Raw genomic sequence first — 25,635 nt, 5'->3', positions numbered from 1 at the left:
TGTTTTGAAATGATTTGTCCATTTGTGCAGCAGAAGTGCAGACAGCTGGCTCACATGATGACTAACATTGCTAACAGCTTGTCTTGATCAGTCGGCTGTTTTTAATGCACAGTACAGTTGAAAATATTGGTGCATGCAAATTTGTCTCCAAAATAAAATAAAAAAAAATGGGTGTCCATCCGTCTCATTCATCCTTATTGTGATGCCCATATGTTCTGCGCAGTTGTTGTGCTGTAAATAAAAACGCTTCTTATCACCAGCGTCCATATTTACAGGAGATTTTGACGTCTTCTGCACTTTAATTGATCTCTTCTGTAGGATTTTAGTCTGAATGACCAGAAAATCAAATCACATTAATTCAAGTGCACTTTAGCAACGTTCATTTATTTCATTTTTAATCATTAATGGAAATGTTTCCATCCATGCAGTATTGTTTGTGTTACAGTCCTTGTCGTTAGAGAGCACCATGCATGCAAATGTATGCACTTAAAGCAATTACATCACTTAAAGCATCTTTGTGCATCTCTGTCAGCTCTCTCATGCATTCAAACTATAAATTACTGTAAACAGATCCATGACCTCCTGTCAGTGTCCTGTGCATTAACCTTTACTACCATTAGATTTTGTTTTTTGTTTTTTTTGTGCAGACACTCTGAACATCTGTTCTTTCTGCTTTTGGGGAGCAGCACCAAACAAACACAAACACATCTGCCGTGTTGAAAAAGGCAAACTAGAGCCCCACGCTCGGCCGACTGAACAATTTCCACCGTGTTTCGGAGGGGGATTTACGAGCTGTTTCATCCCCACACGTAAAACGCTCGCTGAGCATCTGCTTTAAAGGAAGCGATGCAGTAAATTTGTGTTCAGTAGTCGCTGTTAAAAACTGTTTTCACCTCCGCAACAAACAGGTTTCGAAGAGTTTTGCTCCGAAATTCAACAGAAAGATGATTAATGGCACAAAATTAACTACAAACATAATGAAATGCTGATATGTTGGAAAATTGACTTGTTTTCTGTTCCCACCTCTCGCAACGTCTCTCCGACAGCAAGAGAAGCTGGGCGACATCTGCTTCTCCCTGCGGTACGTTCCCACCGCCGGCAAGCTGACCGTGGTCGTCCTGGAGGCCAAAAACCTGAAGAAAATGGATGTGGGAGGCTTGTCAGGTGAGGAGAATCGAGAGCGTGTGACTGTGTGCCCACTGACTTTTCCACTGATGGGGCCTTTGTCTGTAATTATACATGCACTGCAGCTCTCACTTTGCTTCTCCCGCGGCACTGCCACGGTTTCTTTTCTCTCTTTAACAACCACATAAACACATAACTGGTCATGATTCGATTTTTTTTTTTTTTTTTTTGTGAGAATTTTCGATTCGAAAAAAAGTTTCACCTTTGTAGATGTACTCGTGTGAAAAAGACACACACAATTAAGACAACAGGTTGAGAATAGAGTAGATCGACTAGAAAGAGTGAAACGTGCTCCTGCTGCGGTCTACTGTAGCTCCAACACAACTCTCACGTGGGATTAAGATCAATACATGACATTTATCGCAGTCCAGTCGAGTCTGAATAGTGGATCTGGTGTCATGGTAACCGAATGAGTTGCACACACACGGGTTCGTTACTGGAAGATACACAAACAACACGCAGTCGGTCCGTCTGCTTCTATAAGCCTCAGAGGGGCAGATGTGTCATTTAGAAATTCACGATCGATCTCTAACACGCTCCCAGGACGCGACTCGAATCGACTGTGGAATAGTAGTTAGACACTTATTCCTTGTTTCCTCTCACAGTCAAGTTTTAATGTCTTACTATGAAGTGGAAACAAAAGAATCTGTATATTTCCTTTGAGGCTAAATTAGCATTGCGGGCAGAGCAGCTGTGTGCAGATTACAACTTCAAATACAAACATTAAGTCCTGTACAGAGGTTTAAGGCATTGAGAGTCAGAATACTTACAGAAATGCTTTAAAAATAAAATCCCATGAATAGTTTTTATTTATGATTTAACTTGATTCAAGAAGTAAAGAGAATTTTTTTTTTTGTATATTTTATTAATTCACATCCTTACACTACCAGATAGGCTTTAAAACAGTCTGAATTTATTAGTTCCCTTTGTGTAACTTGCAGTTTTGTTATTCATCACTAAATATTGCACTGGCATAATAGATAAAGGTTTCTATTTGTCCCTCAGTGTAACTTTAATCAATTTCACAAAACAAAATAGAAATAAATTAGATAGTTTTTATCATTCTGGGCCAGTCACTATCTAGTTTTTGATCTTATTAGCCGTCACCAAGCGGCAACCAATAGTGACGTCACCCGTTGGTTTGTGAACCTCGAGTTCAGATTTTAGCTCGGAGTGGTTTGGAGTCAGAAGTGACCATATTTGGACGATCTAAGGAGGAGCGACTGATGGATCTAACTCGATCTGATTGGAAACCTGTGTACCGCCCACCTGTAGCGGAGATCTGACTGCACTACAGGCCTGTCAATCAAACAGACACGCCCCTAAAACTAAACTTTTTGAGGCTTATTTTCTAATTAATGCTGGGGTTATTATCAGATTGACCACCAGAAAACTAATAAGGAGGAGTGACTTTAGTTTTAATGGCAGTCTGTGGAGCCAGCCCCTAGTGGCACTCGGTGGTATTGCAGTTTAAGGCACTTCCGCATTGGCCTTATTTTTCCGACTTCTTTTATATACATCTTTGGCCGTCACAGACTGTAAAAACCACAAATGCAAAAGATGCACCTTCACCTCCTCCCCCTGATTCTCCTCTGACTTCCTTCAGTGGTTTCATTTTAAAATCCCCGTCGTGTACTTCCCTCCCGCCTCGACTCTCTCAGCTTCAATTACCATACACCTGGGTCCACTTGCTTTCTGCTTGACAGCCCAGTCTCTCCATATAAGCCCAAACAACCTGCAGTACAGTAACACAGTGCACATTAAAAGCTCAGAGCTCCCTTTCATCTACCAGAACAGTACGAGCAGCCATTTGGCCTGAAAAAAAAAAAAAAAAAAAAAAACGTCCCCCGCTGCCATTTTATGGTTCTGGTATTAGCTCTCACCTGTGCCCATTTGCATCGTGGGATTGTCAACATTTTGAGTTGTCAACCGCATCATCCAGCCAGTTTGAAAAATGTGTGAATTTGTTCACTTTGAGGGCCAAGTTTCTCTTCCAGAGGAGGGAAGTGGCAGGGGAGCCAGACAGACCGCATACTGTATGTCACATTTAATTGGTGCGTGTTTCATTCGTGTCCACTCGTCTGTGAGTTTCACGGTGAACTTTTAGAATGCAGTAATAGCACAGTGCATGTTTTCGAATTACATGAAACCAGAATATACTCTAAAATAGCGTTTAACTTTTGATTTTTTTGTTGTTGTTAATAGTGACTGCTTCTCTGCTCGGAGAACGGATTTAAATTTGTAGCAGATGGATGAAATAATGGGCAGGTCTCTAATAACAATAATTAGCCTCCATCCACAGGGTGGCTCAGCCAGAGCTTAAGGAGGAGGACAAGTAATTGATGGCCTGGGATCAGCCTTCTCCTCTATTGTCATCCTGTTTACCATGCCTAATTATGGCTCACAGTGGAAGATGTGGGAATTATCATTAACCAATGTATAATCAGAAATAATTCTTTTGATTTGCGCCTCATGAAACACCCCCCAAATCTGCCCTCATGCTTTGTGTCTTTCAAAATACAAGTTTTTGAAATAGTGCTTCTGGAAGTACAGTTGACTTTTTGGATCGCTGCTACTTAACTGCGGTGATGCAACCTGTTCTTTAGCTGTCGTCTGAAAATAATCCCAGCCTCATTACAGACGAGTTGCTCGTCTCCGGTAATGTATAGTTACAATAAATATCTTCTTTGTTGAGTTGCAGGCAATTACATTTCAAAGAATCGCAACGCTCCAGTTTTAGACCAGAAAGTGAGTCAACAACTCTTTCAACCTCAACAGGTGTGTCATTTAATTTTGTGCAATGGCCCGACATTGCCTGGATTCGGGCCAAAAATCTGCCTCCATCATGTGTCTCCAGGGCAGAGCAAAAAGACCCATGACCAACCAATTAACCGTAGACTGTATTTTCTTGTGATCCATCTGAAAATAATCTCGTCATCAATTAGAAAAATAAGCTTCAAAAAGCCGTGTTGTTGGGGCGTGTCTGTTTGATTGACAGGCCTGTGGTGCAGTCAGGTTACGGCTATTGGTGGGCGTAGTCAGATCCACCGCTCGTTCCCATCCAGATCGTCCAAATATGGTCACTTCCTGCTCCAAACCACTCCAAACTACCATAACACTCACCGTTCATTTAAACTTTAAATTAATTAGTTAATTCTATTAAAATGTATCTTAATACCTGTTTACAACGGAGCATTTTACAGTATTTCAGGCCACTGTGCCGTAACCCTGGACATGGTGCGCATTAAAGGTGACTCAAAAGTGGGGCGGACACAAAGGCTAAGTGTCCTTAAAGCAACACGCAGGTTTACAGAGGTAGTGGCAGCAGGAGGCACTTTGACCCGCCCTCTTTGTACCTCTGAGGACGTCCCGGAGGGCTGTGAGGCGGCACACAACCAGGTAATGGCCAACAGTGGGGGAGGTTATCAAAGCACACAGGCGCCATGTCAGCGGTAATGAAGCTGCGCTGCCCCGACCCGGCGCTCCGGCTCGCTATCAAGCCTCTCGGCTGGAGAGTTTATTTGTTTTGCTCCTCCGGCGGGTCAGACTGAGAGGTTTTTCTGTGAGTTAGTGAAGGGAGTGGGCACGAGGGGTCGTTAGGATGATGGACAGACCCGGAGGGCGGAACGCTAAATTTATTTTGTCCTGCTCTTGGGTCAGAGTAGAGCTTTAACAATAGAAAAACCAAAGATTATAACAAACAGATGAGTTACAGGGACATTTCCAAGCTTGTAGATGATCATGATTCTCACTGTGCGGACAAGACTGAGAACATACTATCACCGAGATCTCTGTCAGATCTGATGGAGGCGGTTTAACCTCAGAGAGAAGTTTCACTGTACACGCTTTGTGTTTGTGTGGAATATGTGTGATTCACCGATGAGCTCAGTGTGTGAAACTAAACCGACAGTCACCCCTGGGTGCACCCAGCATGGCAAATCCAAAATGATGGGAGGAAAGCTAAGATGACAGCCGGGCTATATTTAACCCTGCTCGCATTGGTGTTCATTTGGCACAACTCCGCCAGGCACCTGCAGCGGCGACACTCCATGACCACGGGGAAGAAATTCTGTGTTTGGTGTTTTATATTTATATTAATTCAGCAGCGTAGCTTCGGCTTTGATCGGCTCACCAAAGTAATCCAGTTGGCAATTACTCACAGCTTGAAACACTAACTGTAAGTAACCACTCTAAAACTAGACAGCTTTAGTAGCTCTGCTTAATTCTGCAGCTGATCTGGCTCACAGCTCTTATCCACAAACCTGCGTCCAGCCTCCTGGGGGAAATGTATGGACTACTGATAGTGCATCGCCTCATAAAACTGCGGGCCAGGATCCAGGACTGAGATGAGTAACCCTCAGGATAGCAGAGACGAGCTTCCGCGCTGTACACATATGCGAGGGGAGCGCTCTCTCGCATCACGAGCGCCGCCGTTCATCCATAAAATGGGAGAGATTACATCCGTCTGGGATGAGACGGTAAAATGGGGCCGGATATGAGGTACGGCGAGCCTCCCAAAACTCAATAATACCAAACTGTCATCTGCTGGCTGGAAAGATAAGGGCATCTGGATGGCAGTGATGTGGCGCCACAGGTGTGTTTTCTTTTTTTTACTCGGCCTGAGAAAGGGTTATCTTGCATAATCCCATTCAGATGTTCTATTGTGTTTATTCAGGCACGGTTACCGGTGTAAAAGTCACCAGCCGTAGTACCGTTATTTTAATACACACATTTGTATGCAATGATAGATAGCATTACAAACCGGTCCTCAGATCAGTGACTGTCGGGGTGAAGGCAGTGTGCATGGAAGTCGTACTTAAAGATGTGTGTAGTCTTTAGTTTGTAACTTTTCAACAACCAACACGGAGGAGTTACAGGTTATACATTTTTTTCCAAGACCCGACTGCAGTATTTTCCTGCTGTGTGGAAGAAAACTCTCACATTTGACAAATGCACAAAGTTTCTTCTTGTTCTTGATGTCCTGCTATTTTTGAAATGTAATGCAGCTCGCAAACCAAGTCTGGCTATCTCACCTCATTTTCAACTCCTGTTTGCACGGAGCGAGTACATTACCTTTAACCACAACGGCCCGTCAGGTCGAGTGACGTCCAACTGGCTTCTCTAAGCTCTCAAAAACGTTCCTCTTTCATGGCGGGATCTTCTCGGGTCAAGAGGCGGATTCTTCCACACGGATGGTAAACAATTTCCCACTTCCCGGTTGCTGAACGCACCATTGGCCCCATTCTTTAAATACCATATCATTTATACAGAAATATAGCCATCAAGTGCACATTTAAGACCCCTTCTCTCCAGTTAATATGAGTTACTTGTAAACATTGAGAAGTCAGCCAGCGTGGAAATTTCCACTCAGGAATCTAACATCTCACTGATGTGTTTTATTAAAGCGTCTTTGGCCCTTTGCCATTTTTCAGCATTTGTCCTTGACTTTCTTTAGACCTCTGAGAACCTAACGAGAGACAAGTCTGTCTACTCAAGGTTGAAATAAGTGGAAAAAATACTCAATCTAAAGGGGTAAATGAGGCAGAACTGCCAACTGGTTTGTGGGAGTTTGGAGCAGAAATACCACCGAATCATCTGTAGAAGAGGGTAATAAACAAACGTAGAGCCTTATGATATATATTCTCAATGTGAGTCACATACTTGATTGATACAACCAGTGAATAAAGAGCTTATACTGCTGTTTGAAATATGCTTGTGAGGCTCGTCATTTAGAAAGTGTTGTATGTATTCATTTCCTGCACCGAGCATCAACACACGCACACAGCCCTCCCTCGCTGTTTTTCTCATCGCAGCACTCCAGCTCTTCTCAGCAGGAGAGTAATAATGGACACCCACTCCATTAGGAACCCGTTACCTTTTCACTCATGTATCTGTCATTTATTTATTCTGCTGCTTTTCTCCCTCCGACGCCGTTTTCTCTCGATATTCATGCCGGCGGCCCCGGACGAGTCGGCCACTCGGCAGTCAGGTCCTTATCCTCCAAATATTCATGAATTAATAAAAGATTAAAGGGGCGACGCTTGTTCACTATTTGCTGTTGCTAGAAATCCCACAACTAAAAACAAGAGATTTTTTTTTTTTTTATACAGAGCAGCCCACACATCAAAAATCCCAAAGCATTACATAGACTTTATGGGATCTGGAGATAAATCCAGATTAACAGAGAAAGTGGTGTTTCAATGACTAATTATAAGCTCCGATTCAGAGCTGCTTGTTCATGCCGACGCACGGCTCTGAGGTTCAGTAGTTAGAGGGGGGATATTGTTTAGCCTCAGGAAAGAGAGACTGCCTCATTAGCATCTGTGATATTATTCTGGTTATTTGTTTTTGTCTCTCTTGAGCAGCGTGTTGTCTTAAGTGATGAAAGACACAAAGTGCTTTTCATTATTTTGTCCCGATAGCTTGTGTAGTCTCCATGATTGAGATCAGAGATCATTAAGTGTCATTTACGTGGTATTTATATTAATTCATTTGTAATGAGTGTTTCTGTTGTTTTTAAAGAGTTCCCCACCTCTCGTTTCAAAAGAAAAAGGTGAACGTTTTCTCTGTTTACTCAATACAGTCAAGATTTGTCTTCCAGTCAGCCTCTACTGGACATTTTAGGAACTGCAACTGAAGTTCGAAAGCCACATCAAGCTGCACAGAGCAGATGATCTGGGCAGGAAGTCAGATAGATGAATAGCATCGAGAATCTGGTAAATTTTCAAAATAAAACACCCTGTCGCCAGATCGAATATCACTTCAATACAACAATGTCTCTCCTCCTAGTCGTTCAAGTGGGACAAGAAACATGTTCCCCTGCTAACAGGCTGAATGCCAAACATGGATACAAAACAGTTAGGAGGTATAATGTAAGCAAATAAAACACAACCAACTTTATTAACTTTGTGTGCATGCTGCAGCACAACAATGAAGGAAATAACAACAACAACACCATTAAAACAGGACAAATGTCAACAAAATTGGACAAAACCTTTTGCCTCTGAAAATCTCCCGTATGAAGCCGTGCAGACGACAGAACAAACAGCGTTTTGACCCGGTGGCCTTCAGTGAGTTTAGATGCTTATGCACAAGCATATGTAAAAAAAAGAAGAAAAAAAAAAGCCTTTTATAAACTTAACTATAAAATAATGTACCAGAGTGATGGTGTAAGTCAGATGGAACTGACTGTAATACTCTACATTTCTCACTTTTTAGATTAATAAAGAACAACCAAGTGCATCAATGGATTGTGTGTAAAACGGAAAAATTAGGAAACACTCTTTGTCTTTGGATTCATTAGGATCTTTGTAAATGTGCAGATTAACAGCCTGGTCCCTTTTAATGGGTGAATTAAAGCGAAATAAACCCATGGTATTTATTTCATTAACTGAAAAGGTGATTGCTTCCTGCTTTCTTGTTAGTTTTCCACAGATGCTAACTGCCTTCCCCCCCCCCCAATTTGGTTTTGATTACCATTTGGAGTATGTAAACAAATCAGGAGGAGTGGCATGGCGTCACAAATCAGAGTGATGGGTGGTGGGCTGTTTTCAGACGCACACTCCAGCTGATTGCCGGAGATTGGATGAGGACGGCCCGAGCAGACCACTCGGCTGCCACTCAAGATGGCGTTCGGACATGATGACAATGAGGCTTTCGAAGGGGGAAGGTTAACCTGCCTGATGTAAACACATGCTACTCTGATGGCCGTTGTTTTGTAACTACTGGCCATCATCTACTTTAATCTGGATGATATTTGTATTCTGAAATGATTGAAACGACTCCATATTTATCAACTTTCCTGCATCTCTGCGAGGTGTTTCAGGGTCTTTCAGCTCGTTATTTTGGTTTTAAGGTCTGAAACTTTGCCGTTTTGAATTTGAATGTGTTTTTTTTTTAATTGAAACTGTTGTGATACAAAATGTGCGCGTTGAGTATCAATGTGTTATTGTTCACAAAAGAAAAGCATATTCAGCTGCTTTGGGTGGAGCTCAGCTATGTGAATAAATGTTCCTAAACGTTTTGGGAAGAAAAAAAAAAGTCGCTTTTAGAGGAAAAGAGATTGGAGACTGCTCCAGAGTGTCCAAACGAACCTGAACGAATCTTCAAAACGACACATAAAATCATTTCCTTTTCGCTTTGCAGATCCGTACGTGAAGATCCACCTGATGCAAAACGGCAAGAGGCTGAAGAAGAAGAAGACGACAATCAAGAAGAACACCCTCAACCCCTACTACAACGAGTCCTTTAGCTTTGAAGTCCCGTTTGAACAAATCCAGGTACGTTTTCATGCATTTACAAAAAACATTCTCAAAATCCTGTTTTTCTGAAAGGCGCGGGACAAATTGTACCACAATGAGCAACAGCTAACATTTGGTTGCATATAAGCAATTGATAAGTGGGAGCTCATTTACCAAATAATCGGTTTAGAAGCTTTTCATCTTAACAGTATAATCAAAACACTTCAGTGTAAATCAGCCTCGGTTTTGCAATTTGACAAGCCAATTGCCCAGTGGATGTGATTCTCTGCACTTTGTTATCGCCTGTAGCTTGTATCTCAAAGCTATTTGTAGCATGTCTGACAATGATTACCATAATCATTGTCAGACATGCTACAAATAGCACATCACCATGTAGGTGAATTTAACCATGTATGTGATGCTTTAGCTTTCTATTTAAGACACAGGCGAAGTAAAGCGTGAATCTTTTTCCAGAACGTTATGAAGAGAAGTATAAAAACAAATTTAAAAAAAAAAAAAAAAAAAGCATAAACTGTGCCAAAAAGGAATAGCAACAAACATGATTATCTCCTCAGGCAAGACAGTAATTGAGTCAAATTGATTAAACCTGTCACAGCTCACAAATCACAGGTTTGGTACCACGAGCCTCAGATTTGATTTAAGCACCACAGATCCCAAATCAAACCCTTATTTAATGCTGCTGGTACCAGTATGTACACTACATTTACATTTCGTATCTCTTCACTGAGAACCGGGTTGATCATTTAATGAATCGTAATCATTGATAAGGCTTATTGAACACTCGTGGAAGCCCCGGGAGCATTAAATGTATTTTGAAGACCTAATTCGATAAATCAGTCAAACACCAACTACCAAAGAGGTTGTTGTAAATGTTAAACTAATGAAAAGTTAACATCCTCATCGTCACTGACAGCTCTTCAGGCCTCCGGCTGTATGGAGTCTGATTTTAAATGAAGACGCTCGGAGCTGTGGTGACTTTTAATTACACACACTTGCTCCCACAACATTACCTCCGTCTGCTGTTTTAGGGGATACAATTTAATTCACGAATCGATTTCTCAGGCAGAATCTTTTCTTTTTTTTTCTCATCCTGTTAACATTTACAACAAATTATCCAGACTGCTCGTGGAAAGCTACAAATTAATCGCTTTTATCAGCGTAGGCGAAGTGTTGCATTCGAGTTAAATTTGACCTCGGGACTTTTTGAGTAACTGATCGATAAGATTTTAATTGTCGCGCGGATTTTGTGGGACTCACAAACCGTGCTTTTAATTGGGCCGTCTTGTAACACTAGCCGAAGGTTTGTTATTGACTGATGTCCTACATCAGGAACAGCGTGCAGGAACCTCTGTGCTGCTACCCAGAAGCTGCTTATCACACCAATGATTGTCTCGCAACTTAAGCCGAAGCCCAACATGTTTAACAGAAGTACAAGGCTTCATATAAATCTTCTAATTTCACTCGGAGAAAGAAATCTAATCAGCTTTTCTGCCAAAACACTTCACCACTTCAACAGTTGCTATTGGTATACGAGTCACAGCAAGGACAAACAATACTGCCTGGTCAATGATGATTAACAAGAGTCTGCTAATTTCCAATCAAAGAACGCCGTGTTTCAATGAGCAATTTGAAGGTGAACTGTCACTTTAAAAAAACGACTAACCCCAACTGGCCATCCGAAAGCCGCCTTCAGTATTTCATTACATGGCGTATTTGGCATGCTCTTTTAGAACAGCGGCCAGGAGCTCGTGCAGCTGGGGGCAGCTACGTTTCAGCGCACCAGTGGATCGAAACTTAATCAGGGCGCTTTGTGCGCTAATTCATATTCCCTGCCAGAGATTGACGCCCAGGTCACTCCTCTTTGCGGTGTCCCTTTGAATAAACACACGCCGAGGCCGAGTCTCGGACCTCTGAGTAATCAAACATTCTGCTGTGTTTGACTCTGAAAATAACAGAGGTCTGGTCTGAAATGTCTGTTACTGTTCATCAACCTGAACGAGCAGCTCACTCCTTGCATTAAAGTACCACTCAGAGCAATAAGCAGCTTCATAAAGCTTAATACGTAAACACATACACGTTTCCACTCTACGATGATTCTTCTTTAATGGTTAGACTTTTAAATATACTGTTCCAACCGCTTACTGCTTCTCTCAGCTGCAAGGCGTTTTGCTTTTTTTTTTTTTTTATTTGTTTGTTTGGAATAAGCAGAGAAATGAGAACAAGCAACACTCGGTTGAACTCCAATAAATGCTGAAAAGAAAGAAAAAAAAAATGCTCAAAATACAGACTGACAGGTAGCATCTGGGAAATGGGCTGCAGGGATTGTGTAGCACAAATGATAGGTATGGAGAAAGAGACGTTCCTGCAGAATCTATAAGAGCATGTAAATATGTCTGTCTGACTGTATGGCAAGAATATATTTTTGCTGTACTATATCAACATATAGTGGATGTATTTAGACTATTTTAATTATTTGGCTTTGTTCCAAAAGGAAAAAGAGCTAAATGCCGGCAGACAATTTAAGTGAATCCCACTGAAACTAAAAGTTCAAAGAGTTCAAATGTGACCTTTAAAGAGCATGTCCCAAACAAAACTTGATGACTTTAAGATAAAACACAGACCAAAAGGAGGCCAGGCTTTAAAGAAGGCCATAACAAAAGGTGACCTACAATATTTCAAATGGACACGGTCTAAACAAACTGTAAATGTACTCTTTCATTTCTCCGTCGATACGCTTGATGACGCCTCCATTTACTGTCGTGCTGCTCCCTCCCCCCTCCTCCCCCCAATCACCCCCGCTCTTCCCCTTCTGCAGAAAGTGCAAGTTGTTATAACTGTTCTGGACTATGACAAGATCGGCAAGAACGATGCCATCGGCAAGGTCTTTGTGGGCCTCAACAGCTCAGGTACGGAGCTGCGCCACTGGTCCGACATGCTGGCCAACCCCAGGAGACCCATCGCCCAGTGGCACGTGCTGAAGCCCGAGGAGGAGGTGGACGCTCAGCTCTCCACCAAGAAATAGGCAGGACCCTTTCAGTACCTGCCTTGTAGTACTCTTTAGCCAGTATGTGTAAATACCTCAGTGATATATGGGTCCATCCATGTAACCCCCCCCCCCCACACACACACACACACACCTCACCCATTTATCCCACCTCCCCACCTCGACCTGATTTAGCGCCCCTAATTTCACACCCAGTCCTAATTTTTCAAACGTCCCGCGACATCCTGCTTCTTTTTTTTTTCCAATCAGGTTCTCGCTTTTATTTCTATTTTCTGTCCCCTCTTTGATTCAGCAATTTCCATCTCCAAGCCCTGAACAGCCCCCAACCAAATGCCCCCTTCTTTTAAGCAATATGATCTGTATAGATAGCGCATGACTGAAAGAATTTATTGTACCACAGTTGTATATATAAGTATGCAGACAAAAATGATTTCTAGTTTATGTGTTTGTATGTTGTTACCCGTTTCCTAATCTGTGTATATCTTGATGTTTTTAATAAGATGTTCTATTTTAAATTATGTAAATGCAGATATAGAGGAAAGCCAATATTATATATCCCAGGATTTCAAAATTCTACCTTATTACCTTATTGCATTCCAGAAAAAAAAAAATGAATTCCAACCTGCAAGACATTAGTGGAAATATATTCACATCGTAAAGGACAATGTCTGACTTTAAGTTTAGCAAAGGATCATCGCGGAAAACACAAACAGATGAATATATTCACACAAAACTCCAAAATACAAGGCCATTAACTACTATGGTTCTGGGGGGGAAATTATGCTGCTGGAAATTATATAAGCACATGATTTCTTACGACTTTTTGTACTTATTTCTCAATCAGAGGATCTATGTGTTTAGCTTGATGCACACTGTTACCAGAAACAAAAGTCACTGCAAACCAATTAGCATTTCATTTTTCCATGTTTGGCAGTTTCTTTGAAGGGAAATAGGTCCTCGTCTTAAAGGCCATCGTTCACGTCTACGGGCTCGTTTTCTTTTTCCAAAATTGGAAAATATTGCCTCCCCAAAAAAAAAAAAAAACCCGACCCCACCTAAAAAAAAAAAAAAAAAAAAAAAAAAAAAAAAGCACCAAGCTGTAGCCATTGTGTCCTTAAACTCGTTTAACAATATTTTGTTAACTGCTTACTTTAAACAGCCTTGTCGTTGTTGGAGGTATATCGTATTTAAGGCCGGGGTCCGATCTTTCAGACAGAGTTAAAAAAAAACAAAAAACAACAAAAAAAAACAAAAAGAGTCACGGCTCTGGTTTTAAGAGGACTATTTTTTAGAGCAATTCAGCGTCTTGACTATTTTTAGTAAACTGCATGATTTTTTTTACAATCTTTACTAAAGGCTGGGGGGGGAGGAGATCTACAGACACCAGGGGAAGCTCTTCTGATACGATCCCCTTGCCTTCAATCAGAGGAGAAAAATCAAGCGTTTAAACTTTGGGTCAATGCAACATTGACGGAGGTGAAGCGAGTTTCTAAACACTGCCATTTTCAGGGAGGTGACTTATGTAGAGACCCTCTCTTCACGCACACTCCCACTTGCTGGTGGTTGTAGCTTTGGTTTATTGGGAACAATGTCTTTGGCTGCAGTGGTGCCCCGAATCGCAGTCTTTGCTTTGCGTTGCCTTCTCACAGTGACAACAGAGCTAGCCATGTTTTACTGCCAATTTTAACTTTTATGTGGCTGCTGTTTTGCACTGGATGTCTGTGAAGTAGCTCGTTGACTTCTTTAGATACCATTTTTGTGGACGATTGTCGGCTGGCTTTATTTCAGGACACCTTCGTGGGGGAGCCAGATATCCTCCTGACGGTTCGGCTTAATTTTAAAAAGAAAAAAAAAAAGAAAAAAGAAAGCAATGATGACAAATCACGTTTCAGCCAACAGCAAATCACATCAGTTTTGTTTTCTTGTTGGCACTTGACTACACCAGGAGAGCACGACATAACCGTACAAGTTAATGGTCTGCGTAGGCTACTAGTTCATCATGTCCTTTACTACGGGTCCAATTCGGAAAGGAATACGTTTTGATCCATGAAAACCACGAAGTCTCTTATCTCGGAGGAACCTCTTGCGTATACTCGACGCTAGCTTCAGGAGGACTTTCTAAATGTTTTCAATGTTATTGTGTAGTTGATAGCACTATTGTGAAAAAAAAAGAAAAAAGCTACTTGTCATTCCATAGGAGTCTCTGAGGACTGCTTTGTGTATCACTGTGACTGCCGTGCGTGCTTAGAGATCTAGACTTATCAGTAGGTAGCGAAAAACCAGTTTGTTCTGTGGTGATGTCGTAGCGTTCAACGCCATTTTCCCTTCTACGCGCAGAGAGAGAGAGAAAGAGCGTCGCCCGACTTCACGCGGCCAAAAATTAACAACAAAAAAAAAATTAACAAAAAGGCGTTTTATCCGAGCGGGTCGCTTCACACAGCATTTTGTTGAGCACTGTGCAATACTTGTATGTTCATCCCGTAGTGTTGATGTGGGTGGCGTTGCCTGAGAAAATAAGGGGAAAAAAATAAAATAAAAAAGACTATAACCGTGCGAGGATGAATTCAGTCGAGAGAGAGGTTTCTCCTTTCCAGTGAAGTGGTTAGGACACAGCACACGTAGATTCAGCTCGCAGGTTGGAGCTTGACACCTGTTGACATCTGTTTAGGGTTCCCTCCCTTTTCGCAGGTTTGTTTGTTTGTTTTTTCCTCTTCTCGCACACAGTTCCAGCATCAGAAGTTTCAGGGAGTCTTAGTTGAAATACCAAACAAGATTCTACATTTAAATATCCCCTTAAAAATGTCATGTACATATTTACATAATCGTGTCAAAAATTTATATCTAGGATGAATATAAAGTGACATGAATATTATTCTTCAGCCGCAAATATTGTACCATCCATATATTATATATCATCATTATTAATTCATTTTCATTACAGGTTTTTTTTTAAATTTTTTTTTTTTATATTATTTGTTGATTCAAAACCCCTTTTATATTTGAGATGAAAACTCTGAATGTACAGTATGGACTGTGTTGGTGTAGATTACTTTAACCGTGAGATTATGTGTACTTTGCACTTTTTGTTGTAAAAAAAAATAAAAAAAAAAATAGTAATAATATATAGTAATTTTGTTAATATTTTTTTCAACAATTATGAATTAATTTCATTAACCCTAGCGGGGTGAAACCTCCCTTGTCTGATAGCATTCTAAAATCATTGAATATACTTTAATACAGATGCATTCTCAGTCCCTCTTCAGCTGAGGGAGTCTTTTATTTGACATGTTTTAACATATGTAGAACCATGAATTCCAGTACAGCTTCAGATTTAAATGAGAGAAAAAAAAAATGGATTAAAGTTCAAGGTACAGGCATTGCAAAAAAAAAAGAAAATGGCCTGAGCAATTCAATATGAACACTAAGGCAGAAAGGTTGTACTGAAGGGAATTATCCGATCAAAGCTGAAAGAAAATCAAACATGATTACGTCAGAAATAACAAGTGCGTAAAGGTATCGGGGAGTTCGGTGATGGGGCAGCATCGACTGCCAGGCGGGTGGGAAATAAAATCAAATTAAAACTGCAAAGCAAAAAGCCATTTACCTGCACTGCGACGCAATGTCCTCTTTGTAAAAGATCCCTGATCAAGCTCTCTCCAGAGTCTCTCCAGTGACACCGACGAAAAGCCACGATGACCTTTTCCAAAACAAAAGCTGTGTAAAAGTATTAGAATCTGATGCTGTAGAAAGATCCTAGTTGCCTTTGTGTATATCAACTGCCCGCTTTGAGTATTTCGTGTGTGGAAATTTTTCTCTGTAATCTTGTAGAACTGTTTGGGGTGTTTTTTTTCTTCCTGCCATATCGCTCGCGGCGACGGCGAGCCGCTGACAAGTTATATTTGCTGTGTATTACCTTCATTTTTGATGAGGTGTTTTACAGTTTTGTTTCACTTCGTGTAGTGATTCACTCTGTGGAGTTTTCTGACTGTTGTTATATAACTTCATATACACAAATGATCAATAAAAAAAAATAAAAAAAAATTGTTTTATTTCCTGTTGATACAGAATTAAATGTATTCATTTATGGCTTCATCAAAGCTTTTTTTTTTTTATTGAGGCCGCACGAGATGCCGGCACGGCCCGCCGAAGAGAAGGGTTCATGAACGCGACCTTATGTTGCTCTCACGCCAGAAGTATGACTCACTGCCCGGTCACCAAACTCCCTTCGCTCCAGGAGGAAAACGTGCTTTACGTGCATGATCATTTTTTTTTTTAATGATGATGTTTTGCTCCTCGACACTTCGACGCAGCCTGTTTTGAAGGTCACTACTGCCACCTAGAGGACGTTTAAAGGAGCACACCGCGGTGCATCTTCACAGGTAATGAAAAAAAAAAAAAAAAAAAAAGTGCATTATGGTTTTTTTGTTTTTTTTCCATTTGGCCCCTGGGCACAAAAATCCATTTTTATTAAGAGAATATTTACTAATGTGTTCTCATATCAGAGACTTAGGGACAGGAGTTTGTCCTCCACCAAAAAAATATGATGTCATCGATGTGACGCTCAGGTGACAATTCATTTTGATGACCGGATTTATGGATGTGAAATAAAGCTCGTTTGGATGTTAAGACTCGTAAATCTCTCTAGTAAGAGACGTCCCGTCATATCATTAGGGCCCGAGCACCGAGCATCGGTGCAAAAGCCCGACTGTTTTTCGTAAAAATGTTCTCGTTCTTATTCTTACGTTCGGACGACATGCATATGACGGGGGTTTTTTTCAGCCAAAAAAATGTAAAATACTTAAAACTTTAGTATAAAACGTGATATTCAGCTTTGAATTACTCGTTACTTTTCTCGTTACTTTTTGTTATTCGTTACTTTTCTTTACTTTTCTCGTTACTTTTCGTTACTTTATAACAGCCCCGCCCTGAAGACCCCTGTGGGGTAATATTCGCTCATAGTCATAGCGCCCCCTGTTGGCCACTGGAAATGACACTTTTCATACTTTCACGTTCTACGTCGAGCTGGTTGATCCCATGAACCTAAAGTCGGGTCACAACAACATAAACATGTAGTTGATGATATATTGAGACATTCGTTGGACTTTGTCGATGGACGTCGCCGTGACGATGCTGCAAAGTTGGATGTCTCGCTGTGACACGGGAAGTTGATGTTTAAGGTCAAAGGATGCTTGAAACCTCAGGAAACGTGTCACATACATCCGACGTGGTGAGACGATACATCTGATGTGTGTTTTGTGAGTGGGCGTGGCCAAACGCCTCGCCAGCGCCCCCTGCTGGAGACGGGAAACAAGACAAAAATAGCAACTTTAAGTGCGCGGGGTGGGGGTGTTATTGTTTATTGGTTTTGTGCTGTCAGTGACATTTATAAACTGAAATATTACCCCTTAACTTTTAATTTCCTTTTTAGATAGTTTGAATATCTGCTTATTCTACATTGTCTGACGATATTTCACACATACTCTTTTTTTTTTGCAGCTTTTTGCAGCTTTTCATTGAAACCATGTAACATTAATACTTTTGTACACAGTCTATGGTGAAATATTTTAATTTTGCCTTAAAATTTGGACTAAAAAAAAAAGCGTCTCTTTGGACACAGTGGGATCTCCACATTAATTTATAATACAATTCTGTGGGTTGAGCAAACTCCTGATCTTCCTGTCGGCGTGACAAAGAAATAAAGAGCAAAAAAACAAGATTACAATAGAAGATATTTTATGTTTCTGTCAGTGCAAAGTACCAAATGACACATACGTCATTGTGTTTTCTTGCAGTTTGTCCTGATGGGGTCGTTTAATACAAATCTAATATATCCCTTAAACATGAAACACTTTTGAATACCAACTCGTTTTCTGCTGTAACACGGTTGTGCTCACAGGAACATTTCACGATAAGATAAACTGAAGTGTCACAACCGCCGAAGGAAACAGACAGACGCAAAATACAGATAAGACTGACATTCATGACTGTTTTTTTTTTTTTTTTTCATAATTTGGAAGACATGCATGATTATTATTATTTTTTTTTTAAGTCATGACAACGGGGGAAATTGAACCACCACTTCTCATATTGAGAGGCAGCGGCACTAACCACCGCGAGTCCCCTTAATAATATAATAATTTACACCCTTATTTTACACATAGGCTGTTTTGTTTTTTGTTTTTTTTTAAATTGTATTTTATTCTGAAATCCGGTCTTGTATGCGGAAGTTACGTAAGAGCTTCGGCGTTGCAAGTTAGCAAACAGTTTAGATACCGGAAGCTATGTGAAAAAGGAAGACTTATACGTTTATTTAAAAAAATAATAATAATAAATTAAAAAAAAAAACCGTAACCTATTTTTATAGCGTATGTTCATTTTTTTTATGACAGTGTTATTAAACCAAACGAGACTTTAAAAAAAATTTAATTAAATAAAATTTAAAAAAAAATTCCAACTCCGTGCTTTTATTTTTAAAACCGGTGACCGGATGTCTCGACAGCCTTTCTTCAACAACAGCTCGGAACCACCGTCACCGTTTGGGTTTGCCGTGTGAGCTCCTCCTGTGCTGCCCAAAACAAACGTTGCAGCCGAACTGCACCGACTGAAAAAAAACAAAAAAAAACCAAAATGCTGTCCTACATCATCGGGGTGAGTACACGTTCATGAAAAAAGTTTTCCTAACAAAGTCGGTGTCGTCGGAGGGGGGGAGGTGGGGTGGGGCTCGGTCGGGCCCGCCGGAACCACCGTGACTCATTCCTCCCGTTATGGATTAAACAAACATGGGGTCGGCTTCAGTAGGAACCACCCAGTCGGTGGTTAACGCTTTCTGTGAGTCATTCTCTTCGCTTGTTGACCTTCATCACAGCTGATTCGAGGCGGCTTCGACGGCATCCTCAACCTCGTCTTCAGGCTCTTCTTCTCCAGGAGGAGGACCGCCATCACCTTGGAGGACCCCAACATCAAGTACGCACTCCGGCTGATAGACAAACAGGTGAGCCGGCCTTGAAAGGCAACTCGACAAAAACACCAAATCCACCGTTGTTTTTTTTTTGACGTCCGCAAACGCAACAGATGCGTTCACGTGCAGGCTTCCTCCTTCCCGTGTTTGTTTTAGATCGTCAGTCACGACACGAGAAAGTTCCGCTTCGCGCTGCCTTCCCCTGAACACGTCCTGGGTCTCCCCATCGGTGAGTATGTGCCCTCCGTCACTGGGTGGAAAGTAACGAGTACTTCACCGAGGTACAGCTTCGAGGTACTTTTACTTCACTTCAGTATCTGCAGCTCCACCACATTTCAGAGGAGGGGGGGGAATTAAACATTAAACTAAAGTTTCAAATGGTGCAATATTTTCAGGCAGAAAAAGCCCCCCCCCCACCCAAAAAAAACAGATTTACATATCTAACATATAATAATACATATATTTACTTTATTTCCCTTCTGCAGGGCAGCACATCTATTTGTCTGCGAAAGTAGACGGGAAGCTGGTGGTGCGTCCGTACACGCCGGTGTCCAGCGATGACGACAAAGGCTACGTGGACCTGGTGGTGAAGGTAAGGACCGAAGGAGAGTGTCGACGGTGTTTAATTTATTTATTTATTTATTTATTTTAAACGAGTCTCTTGTTTTGTCCCTCGCCGACAGGTTTACTTTAAAGACATGAACCCTAAATTCCCGGAGGGAGGGAAGATGAGCCAGTACTTGGAGAGCCTCAAGATCAACGACACCATCGACTTCAGGGGACCCAGCGGCCTCCTCGTTTACAAGGGCAAAGGTCAAAGGCGCCCCAATGCCGAAAAGGGGGAACAGGCTTTTTTTTTTAACCCAACTTGAGCCTCGGCAGCTGACTGGACGATGTTTAATTTGTCCCCCCTGCAGGCGTGTTTGACATTCAGCCCGACAAAAAGTCTCCAGCCGTGACCAAGACGGCCAAACACGTGGGCATGATCGCCGGAGGGACAGGTGAGGGAAACTTTCAGTGTCCGCCGCACAGATCCTGACCATCTCGGTCAGAAAATGAAACGTATATATATATATATACTCTTAAAATATCATAAACTGTCAAAAATGTATCACGAAGCCGGAAAGACTTTAAAATGGCTTCTTTTATTATTTCATTTGAGAGGTTTTTTTTCTATTTTCTTTTCCTCTGCGGTTGTTTGGTGGTCACATCTGATCGAACCACATCCACGCTGCTGCATAAGAGCACATCAGAGTTTTCCAGTGATTAACTCTCAATAAATAACAAACAAAAAATAGTTTACTCTGATACTTTACTTGTGGACATTCGATTTTATAGAGAAATACTGACGCCTAGTTTTTTTTTTTTTTTTTAGCAATTTTAAGATCCGAAGGGCCTCAAACTATAAATAAAATGTACATGTCTAAATACTTCTGAGCTTTTTGTTTTGTCGGGGAAAAAAAGTTTAGTAAATTGTGTGTCTTAGTCCCAAAAAACAAAACGTGGCGTCCTCCTGTTGGGATAACTTGAGCCTGTCCCGGGTGTCCTTGCAGGGATCACCCCGATGCTGCAGCTCATCACAGCAGTGATGAAGGATCCTAAGGACCAAACGGTGTGTCACCTGCTGTTTGCCAACCAGGTGAGTTCTGCATTAACCGCAACGCAGACGGCGGGGAGGTCCGCGCAGTCGCTGCAAAACCAAAACGTTTTTTTTTTTTTAATTCTTTCTTCTTCTTCTTCTTCTTCTTCTTCTTCTTCTTCTTCATGTGTTCAGACTGAGAAAGACATCCTGCTGCGACCAGAGCTGGAGGAGATCCAGGTCAACCACCCGGACCGTTTCAAGCTGTGGTTCACCGTGGACAGGGCGCCCGAAGGTGAGTCACACCCCCCCCCCCCCCCTCCAGCAATACTCATCACGTAACTGACTGGACTAAAATATTAAAATATAAGATGTCTGATGGGCTCGGAGCACGTATTTGTCACCTGGTATTTGTATAGAAATTATACCATCAATGAATACTTTTACCATCGATTGACTACCAAACTATTTGCAGTTTATTAAAATGTCCAAGACAAGTTCTAAGAGCTCAATGTAAACTGTGTTATTATATATTTAAAATTGTATTATTCTTTTATTTCTGTATTATTTATTGTAAAACTTAAGAAAAGGCATTTTTGCCTTTAAAGGAGCAGTGTGTTGGATTTAGGGACATCTAGTGGTGATGTCGTAGATTACAACAAACTGAACCTACCCGAGTTCAGACTCGAACCTGCTAACGTTGCAGTAAAGTTGAACGTTTTGCAAAAATACACGCCGTTTAGATTTTCCTGCACATCCTCCCGCCAGCAGGTGTCACTAGTGAAACACTTCCTGGTAAACGTACTCTTTATAACTTCCCATCCCGTAACGCCGAGGTGTTTCTGAACGTGTGTGTGTGTGTGTGTGTCTCAGACTGGGAGTACAGCCAGGGCTTCATCAGCGAAGACATGGTGAGCGAACGCCTGCCGCCGCCCGGCGACGACACCGTCGTCCTGATGTGTGGACCTCCGCCGATGATCCAGTTCGCCTGCAACCCCAACCTGGACAAAGTGGGCCACTCGGACGGCCGCAGGTTCACCTTCTAGACGTCCCGTCCACGCAGAGGAATCGAGGTTTGGATGTCTTAAGTGCGTCCGGTTACCATTTCCTCTGCCCCCCCCCCCCAAAAGCATTAAAGCACTCGTACAGCTGCAAGTGAGCATTGCACTATGTATACGATATATACGTGTGTGTGTGTGTATATATATATATATACATATATATGCCACAATATTTATCATGCAACAGAATCACAGCGTGGGCCGATTAATGTAAGCAGGAAGTGTGATGGAAGGGCAGGAAGTCCGATGGAAGGGCAGGAAGTCCGATGGAAGGGCAGGAAGTTGCGAGTACGGTGAGCTCGTTTTGACCTGAAGGTACACGATGTAAAAGAGGATTTTGTTTGTCTTGCGGGAAACTAAACTGTTTTCAGCGTGAAAATGAGGACGTGATTCCAAAAACCTGTTGCAAACAAACCGACTGTCCTGCCGTGGCCTCGCTTTGGTTCTAAAAGTCAGAAGAGTTGAGGTTTACTGGCTGTTTTCTGAGTGCCTTAAAAACACACCAAGCTTTTTTTTTTTTTTTTTTTTTTTTCGTTCTTTTTTTTAAATGCCGATTTAAAGAATAGTGAGCACTTGATTTCTACACCCTCATGTTAATTCTTCCATCATGGCTTTCGGTAACGTGCTACAGAGTTAACGATGCTGTTGCGAAGTCAAAAGGTGTCAATATTTTGGGATTTGTTGAACGTGAATTCGTTACCGATTTGTCTTTTCTGAACATCTGGCGTCTTGTGTTTTGGATATGCAACATTAAAATCGAGCTCTCTTCAATCATCGAGGCTTTTGATCATTATTTTTGCAGCGCGACTCGTCTTCATTTACAAACTGTTTGATCGCCGCCGTGTTCGAGGTTTAAAGGGAGAATTTACTTCAGAATAAAGACGCATTTTCTTCAGGGAAAATTTCTTTTATCATTTTTATTACCAAAAAAAACCTTTAAAAACACAACGTGGAGTGAAACCATAATCGACGAGCATGTAAATAAGACGTTTGGCTGTTTCCTTGTAAAAAAAACTTTGGCATCCATGTTTCAAAACGGAATAGTTGAGACATTTTGGGAAATAGGCTTAAGATTAAAAATGACACAACAGTCAGGATTAAGTAGTTTGACATTAAGACTGGAAACGGGAAGCAGCTCGCCCGGCCACGTCATAAATCGGCCAACGAGAAGCTCTGAAGTTCATTAATGAACGTGTTGTATGTCGTTTTAAATGTCAAATTAACAAGTTGTGATTCTAAGGAGAGTTTTGTTCCATTTAGCGGTAAACAGTGTTTTTATTAAACAAATGAGATGTAACCTGTCAATTGTTGACATGGGACACGGAGCCGGGCTCACAGTCCCCCCCGTTTCTAGTCTTTATGCTAAGCTAAGCTAACCACATATCACAGCTGTAGCTTCATACTTTGAGACGCACACACACGTGAGTTCAATCTTCTCACTTCATTCTCCTAAAGAGTAAAAGCACATTTCTGAAAATGTCTTGGCACAGTTTGGGCTTTATTTGTCAATTTTTTTTTTTTATCTTTTTAGCCTGTAGTGGTGCAAAGAGTGACAGGAAATACATTTTTTTTTTTTTTTTTTTTTTTTTTTTAAAGGTCAACAGTTAAACAGAGCGCTGCATGACGCACAAAGCTTTTAGAAACACTTGATTCAGCAGAGATTAATACCAAAGAAAACAGCTCTCGGCGACACTTCTTGTAAAGATGCTGTGCTGTTTGCATCACACAGAAAATTCTTCTCAACAAAGTCGAAATGTTTCAGATTTCTCTCGGTCTGGACAAATAAAACCAGGAGTATCTTTTGAGCGTAAATGCAAGTAGAAGTAAATGAGCCCTTGTTGGAATCTGAACGAAGCAACTTCATGGACCTGAATGGAGCTCGGGACAGAAATCTGAATTCAAAGCAAGATGGGACCTTTTAAAGCTTTTAAACCACTGATTGCAGAAAAACAAAACGCATGCTTGGATATTCAAATAAATGCAGAGAGAGGTTCATTAACGCACTTCAAATCTTGCATTTTGAGTTCACTTATTATATTTTGGACAACTTCAATAAATAGAAATGGTCACGGAAGCCACCGAAAGTCTCACCTTTCGTTACAAAGCTGGTCGGCGATGTAGGAAAGAAAAAGAAAATCGATTGGCACAATTTGTTCCTTCTCGGCATCTCGCTCAGACGTTGGAGTTATTGTGCGTTTTTGACAAGTCGTTCTCCGCAGGGCAGACGGAGGTCTCCCGAAAAAGCTCCTCGTCTTTCAGCATGCTCTGAAACAGACGGAGAGCAGGAGACCGGTTTAGTCCGGCTGCGTTCCGAGCGACGGCGCTGCAGCAGGTCAGCGTCTCACCGTCAGGTTGTTGATTCCCTCGGAGAACGCTCCGATCTGTCTCACCGTCCCTTCGGAGTCCTCCATCTGACGAAAAGGGGGGGGGGGGGGGGGGGGGGAAGGAAAAAGTACAGACGCAAGTCAAACACGAAGTCGAGGCGATCGTTTCAAATGCTTCGCGCGTTTTCGGTTTCCAACTTTGTGTGTCCCTGAGCGAAAGCGTCCCCGTACCTCCTCCAGGTGGTCGAGGCTTTCCTCGTAGATCCTCTGGAAGCTGCTGTTCTTGGGCATCTCCACGTTCATGGGGCAGATGTACTCGTCGCCGTCGTCCTGACGTTTCTTCCTCAGAGTGCCGAAACCACCGAACGACAGCCGTCTCGGCTGGACGGATGAAAAAAAAAAAAAAAAAAAAGGAAACAATTCAGCTGCCGGGCGAATTAAGTCTCTCAAAGCTGTTTCCTTGTGAGACGATATTCTGATATTCTGGTCGTCAAGTGAACCTGAAAATATTAGTTGATGCTAAACTATTTTTAATGTCTCCCAAAGCTTTTTTTTTTTTTGCACCGATGTGCTCGAATTCCAACGTTTCCCTTGAGGTTTTCCTGAATCTAAACCTTATCTGTCAGTAAAAGTTGGGGGTTAAAACAATTGTTTAATGTTTTGGGAATCAGTTTTTTATGATATTTCAGACAACATCTATGGTATGATTTGTTCTTCAATTTTGGACGACACTGTGGACTGAAATTTTTATGCAATTATGAACGGCATGCTACAGTATGACTTTGTTTTTTTTTATATTTCGGACAACATGGTATAGTGTGACTTTTGTTTATCATATTTTGGAGTTATATTAAAGTATGACTTTTTTTATCATATTTTAGACGACATGCTATAGTATGACTTTTTTATAATATTTTGGACGACATGCTATAGTATGACTTTTTTATCATATTTTAGACGACATGCTATAGTATGACTTTTTTATCATATTTTAGACGACATGCTATAGTATGACTTTTTTATCATATTTTGGACGACATACTATAGTATGACTTTTTTATCATATTTTAGACGACATGCTATAGTATGACTTTTTTATCATATTTTAGACGACATGCTATAGTATGACTTTTTTATCATATTTTGGACGACATGCTATAGTATGACTTTTTTTATCATATTTTAGACGACATGCTATAGTATGACTTTTTTTATCATATTTTAGACGACATGCTATAGTATGACTTTTTTTATCATATTTTA

At 41.3% G+C, this 25,635-nt stretch overlaps 3 protein-coding genes across 6 annotated transcripts in view; 2 read left to right on the top strand and 1 right to left on the bottom strand.

Moving 5' to 3' along the window:
- Positions 1-14,858, top strand: part of syt1a (synaptotagmin Ia) — a 155,474-nt gene extending 140,616 nt beyond the window's left edge. For all 4 annotated transcript variants that reach the window (XM_069164800.1, XM_069164798.1, XM_069164799.1 and 1 more), the window contains 3 exons: positions 1,047-1,164; positions 9,331-9,464; positions 12,262-14,858. In XM_069164800.1, the coding sequence (XP_069020901.1) occupies positions 1,047-1,164; positions 9,331-9,464; positions 12,262-12,468 (459 nt within the window). In that variant the 3' untranslated portion in view covers positions 12,469-14,858. The remainder of the gene's footprint in view (positions 1-1,046; positions 1,165-9,330; positions 9,465-12,261) is intronic.
- Positions 14,859-18,955: 4,097 nt separating this feature from the next.
- cyb5r3 (cytochrome b5 reductase 3) lies at positions 18,956-22,822 on the top strand. The gene is made up of 9 exons (XM_069164881.1): positions 18,956-19,098; positions 19,316-19,441; positions 19,565-19,637; positions 19,894-20,000; positions 20,092-20,221; positions 20,326-20,409; positions 20,962-21,047; positions 21,183-21,282; positions 21,861-22,822. The coding sequence occupies exons 1-9, from the start codon at positions 19,078-19,080 to the stop codon at positions 22,031-22,033; spliced, it is 900 nt and encodes a 299-aa protein (XP_069020982.1). The 5' UTR covers positions 18,956-19,077; the 3' UTR covers positions 22,034-22,822.
- Positions 22,823-22,950: 128 nt separating this feature from the next.
- LOC138207569 (liprin-beta-1-like) lies at positions 22,951-24,759 on the bottom strand. The gene is made up of 3 exons (XM_069164882.1): positions 24,604-24,759; positions 24,394-24,459; positions 22,951-24,313 (listed from the first exon to the last, which is right to left on the bottom strand). The coding sequence occupies exons 1-3, from the start codon at positions 24,673-24,675 to the stop codon at positions 24,221-24,223; spliced, it is 231 nt and encodes a 76-aa protein (XP_069020983.1). The 5' UTR covers positions 24,676-24,759; the 3' UTR covers positions 22,951-24,220.
- Positions 24,760-25,635: the final 876 nt, after the last annotated feature.

Source organism: Embiotoca jacksoni, unplaced genomic scaffold (assembly GCF_022577435.1).
Source record: "Embiotoca jacksoni isolate LCO1_2020_lvr unplaced genomic scaffold, fEmbJac1.0.p SCAF_32, whole genome shotgun sequence".
NCBI classification, from domain to species: domain Eukaryota; kingdom Metazoa; phylum Chordata; class Actinopteri; family Embiotocidae; genus Embiotoca; species Embiotoca jacksoni.
Note: the sequence above shows the minus strand (reverse complement) of the source record. Positions and strands in the feature narration are given on the sequence as shown.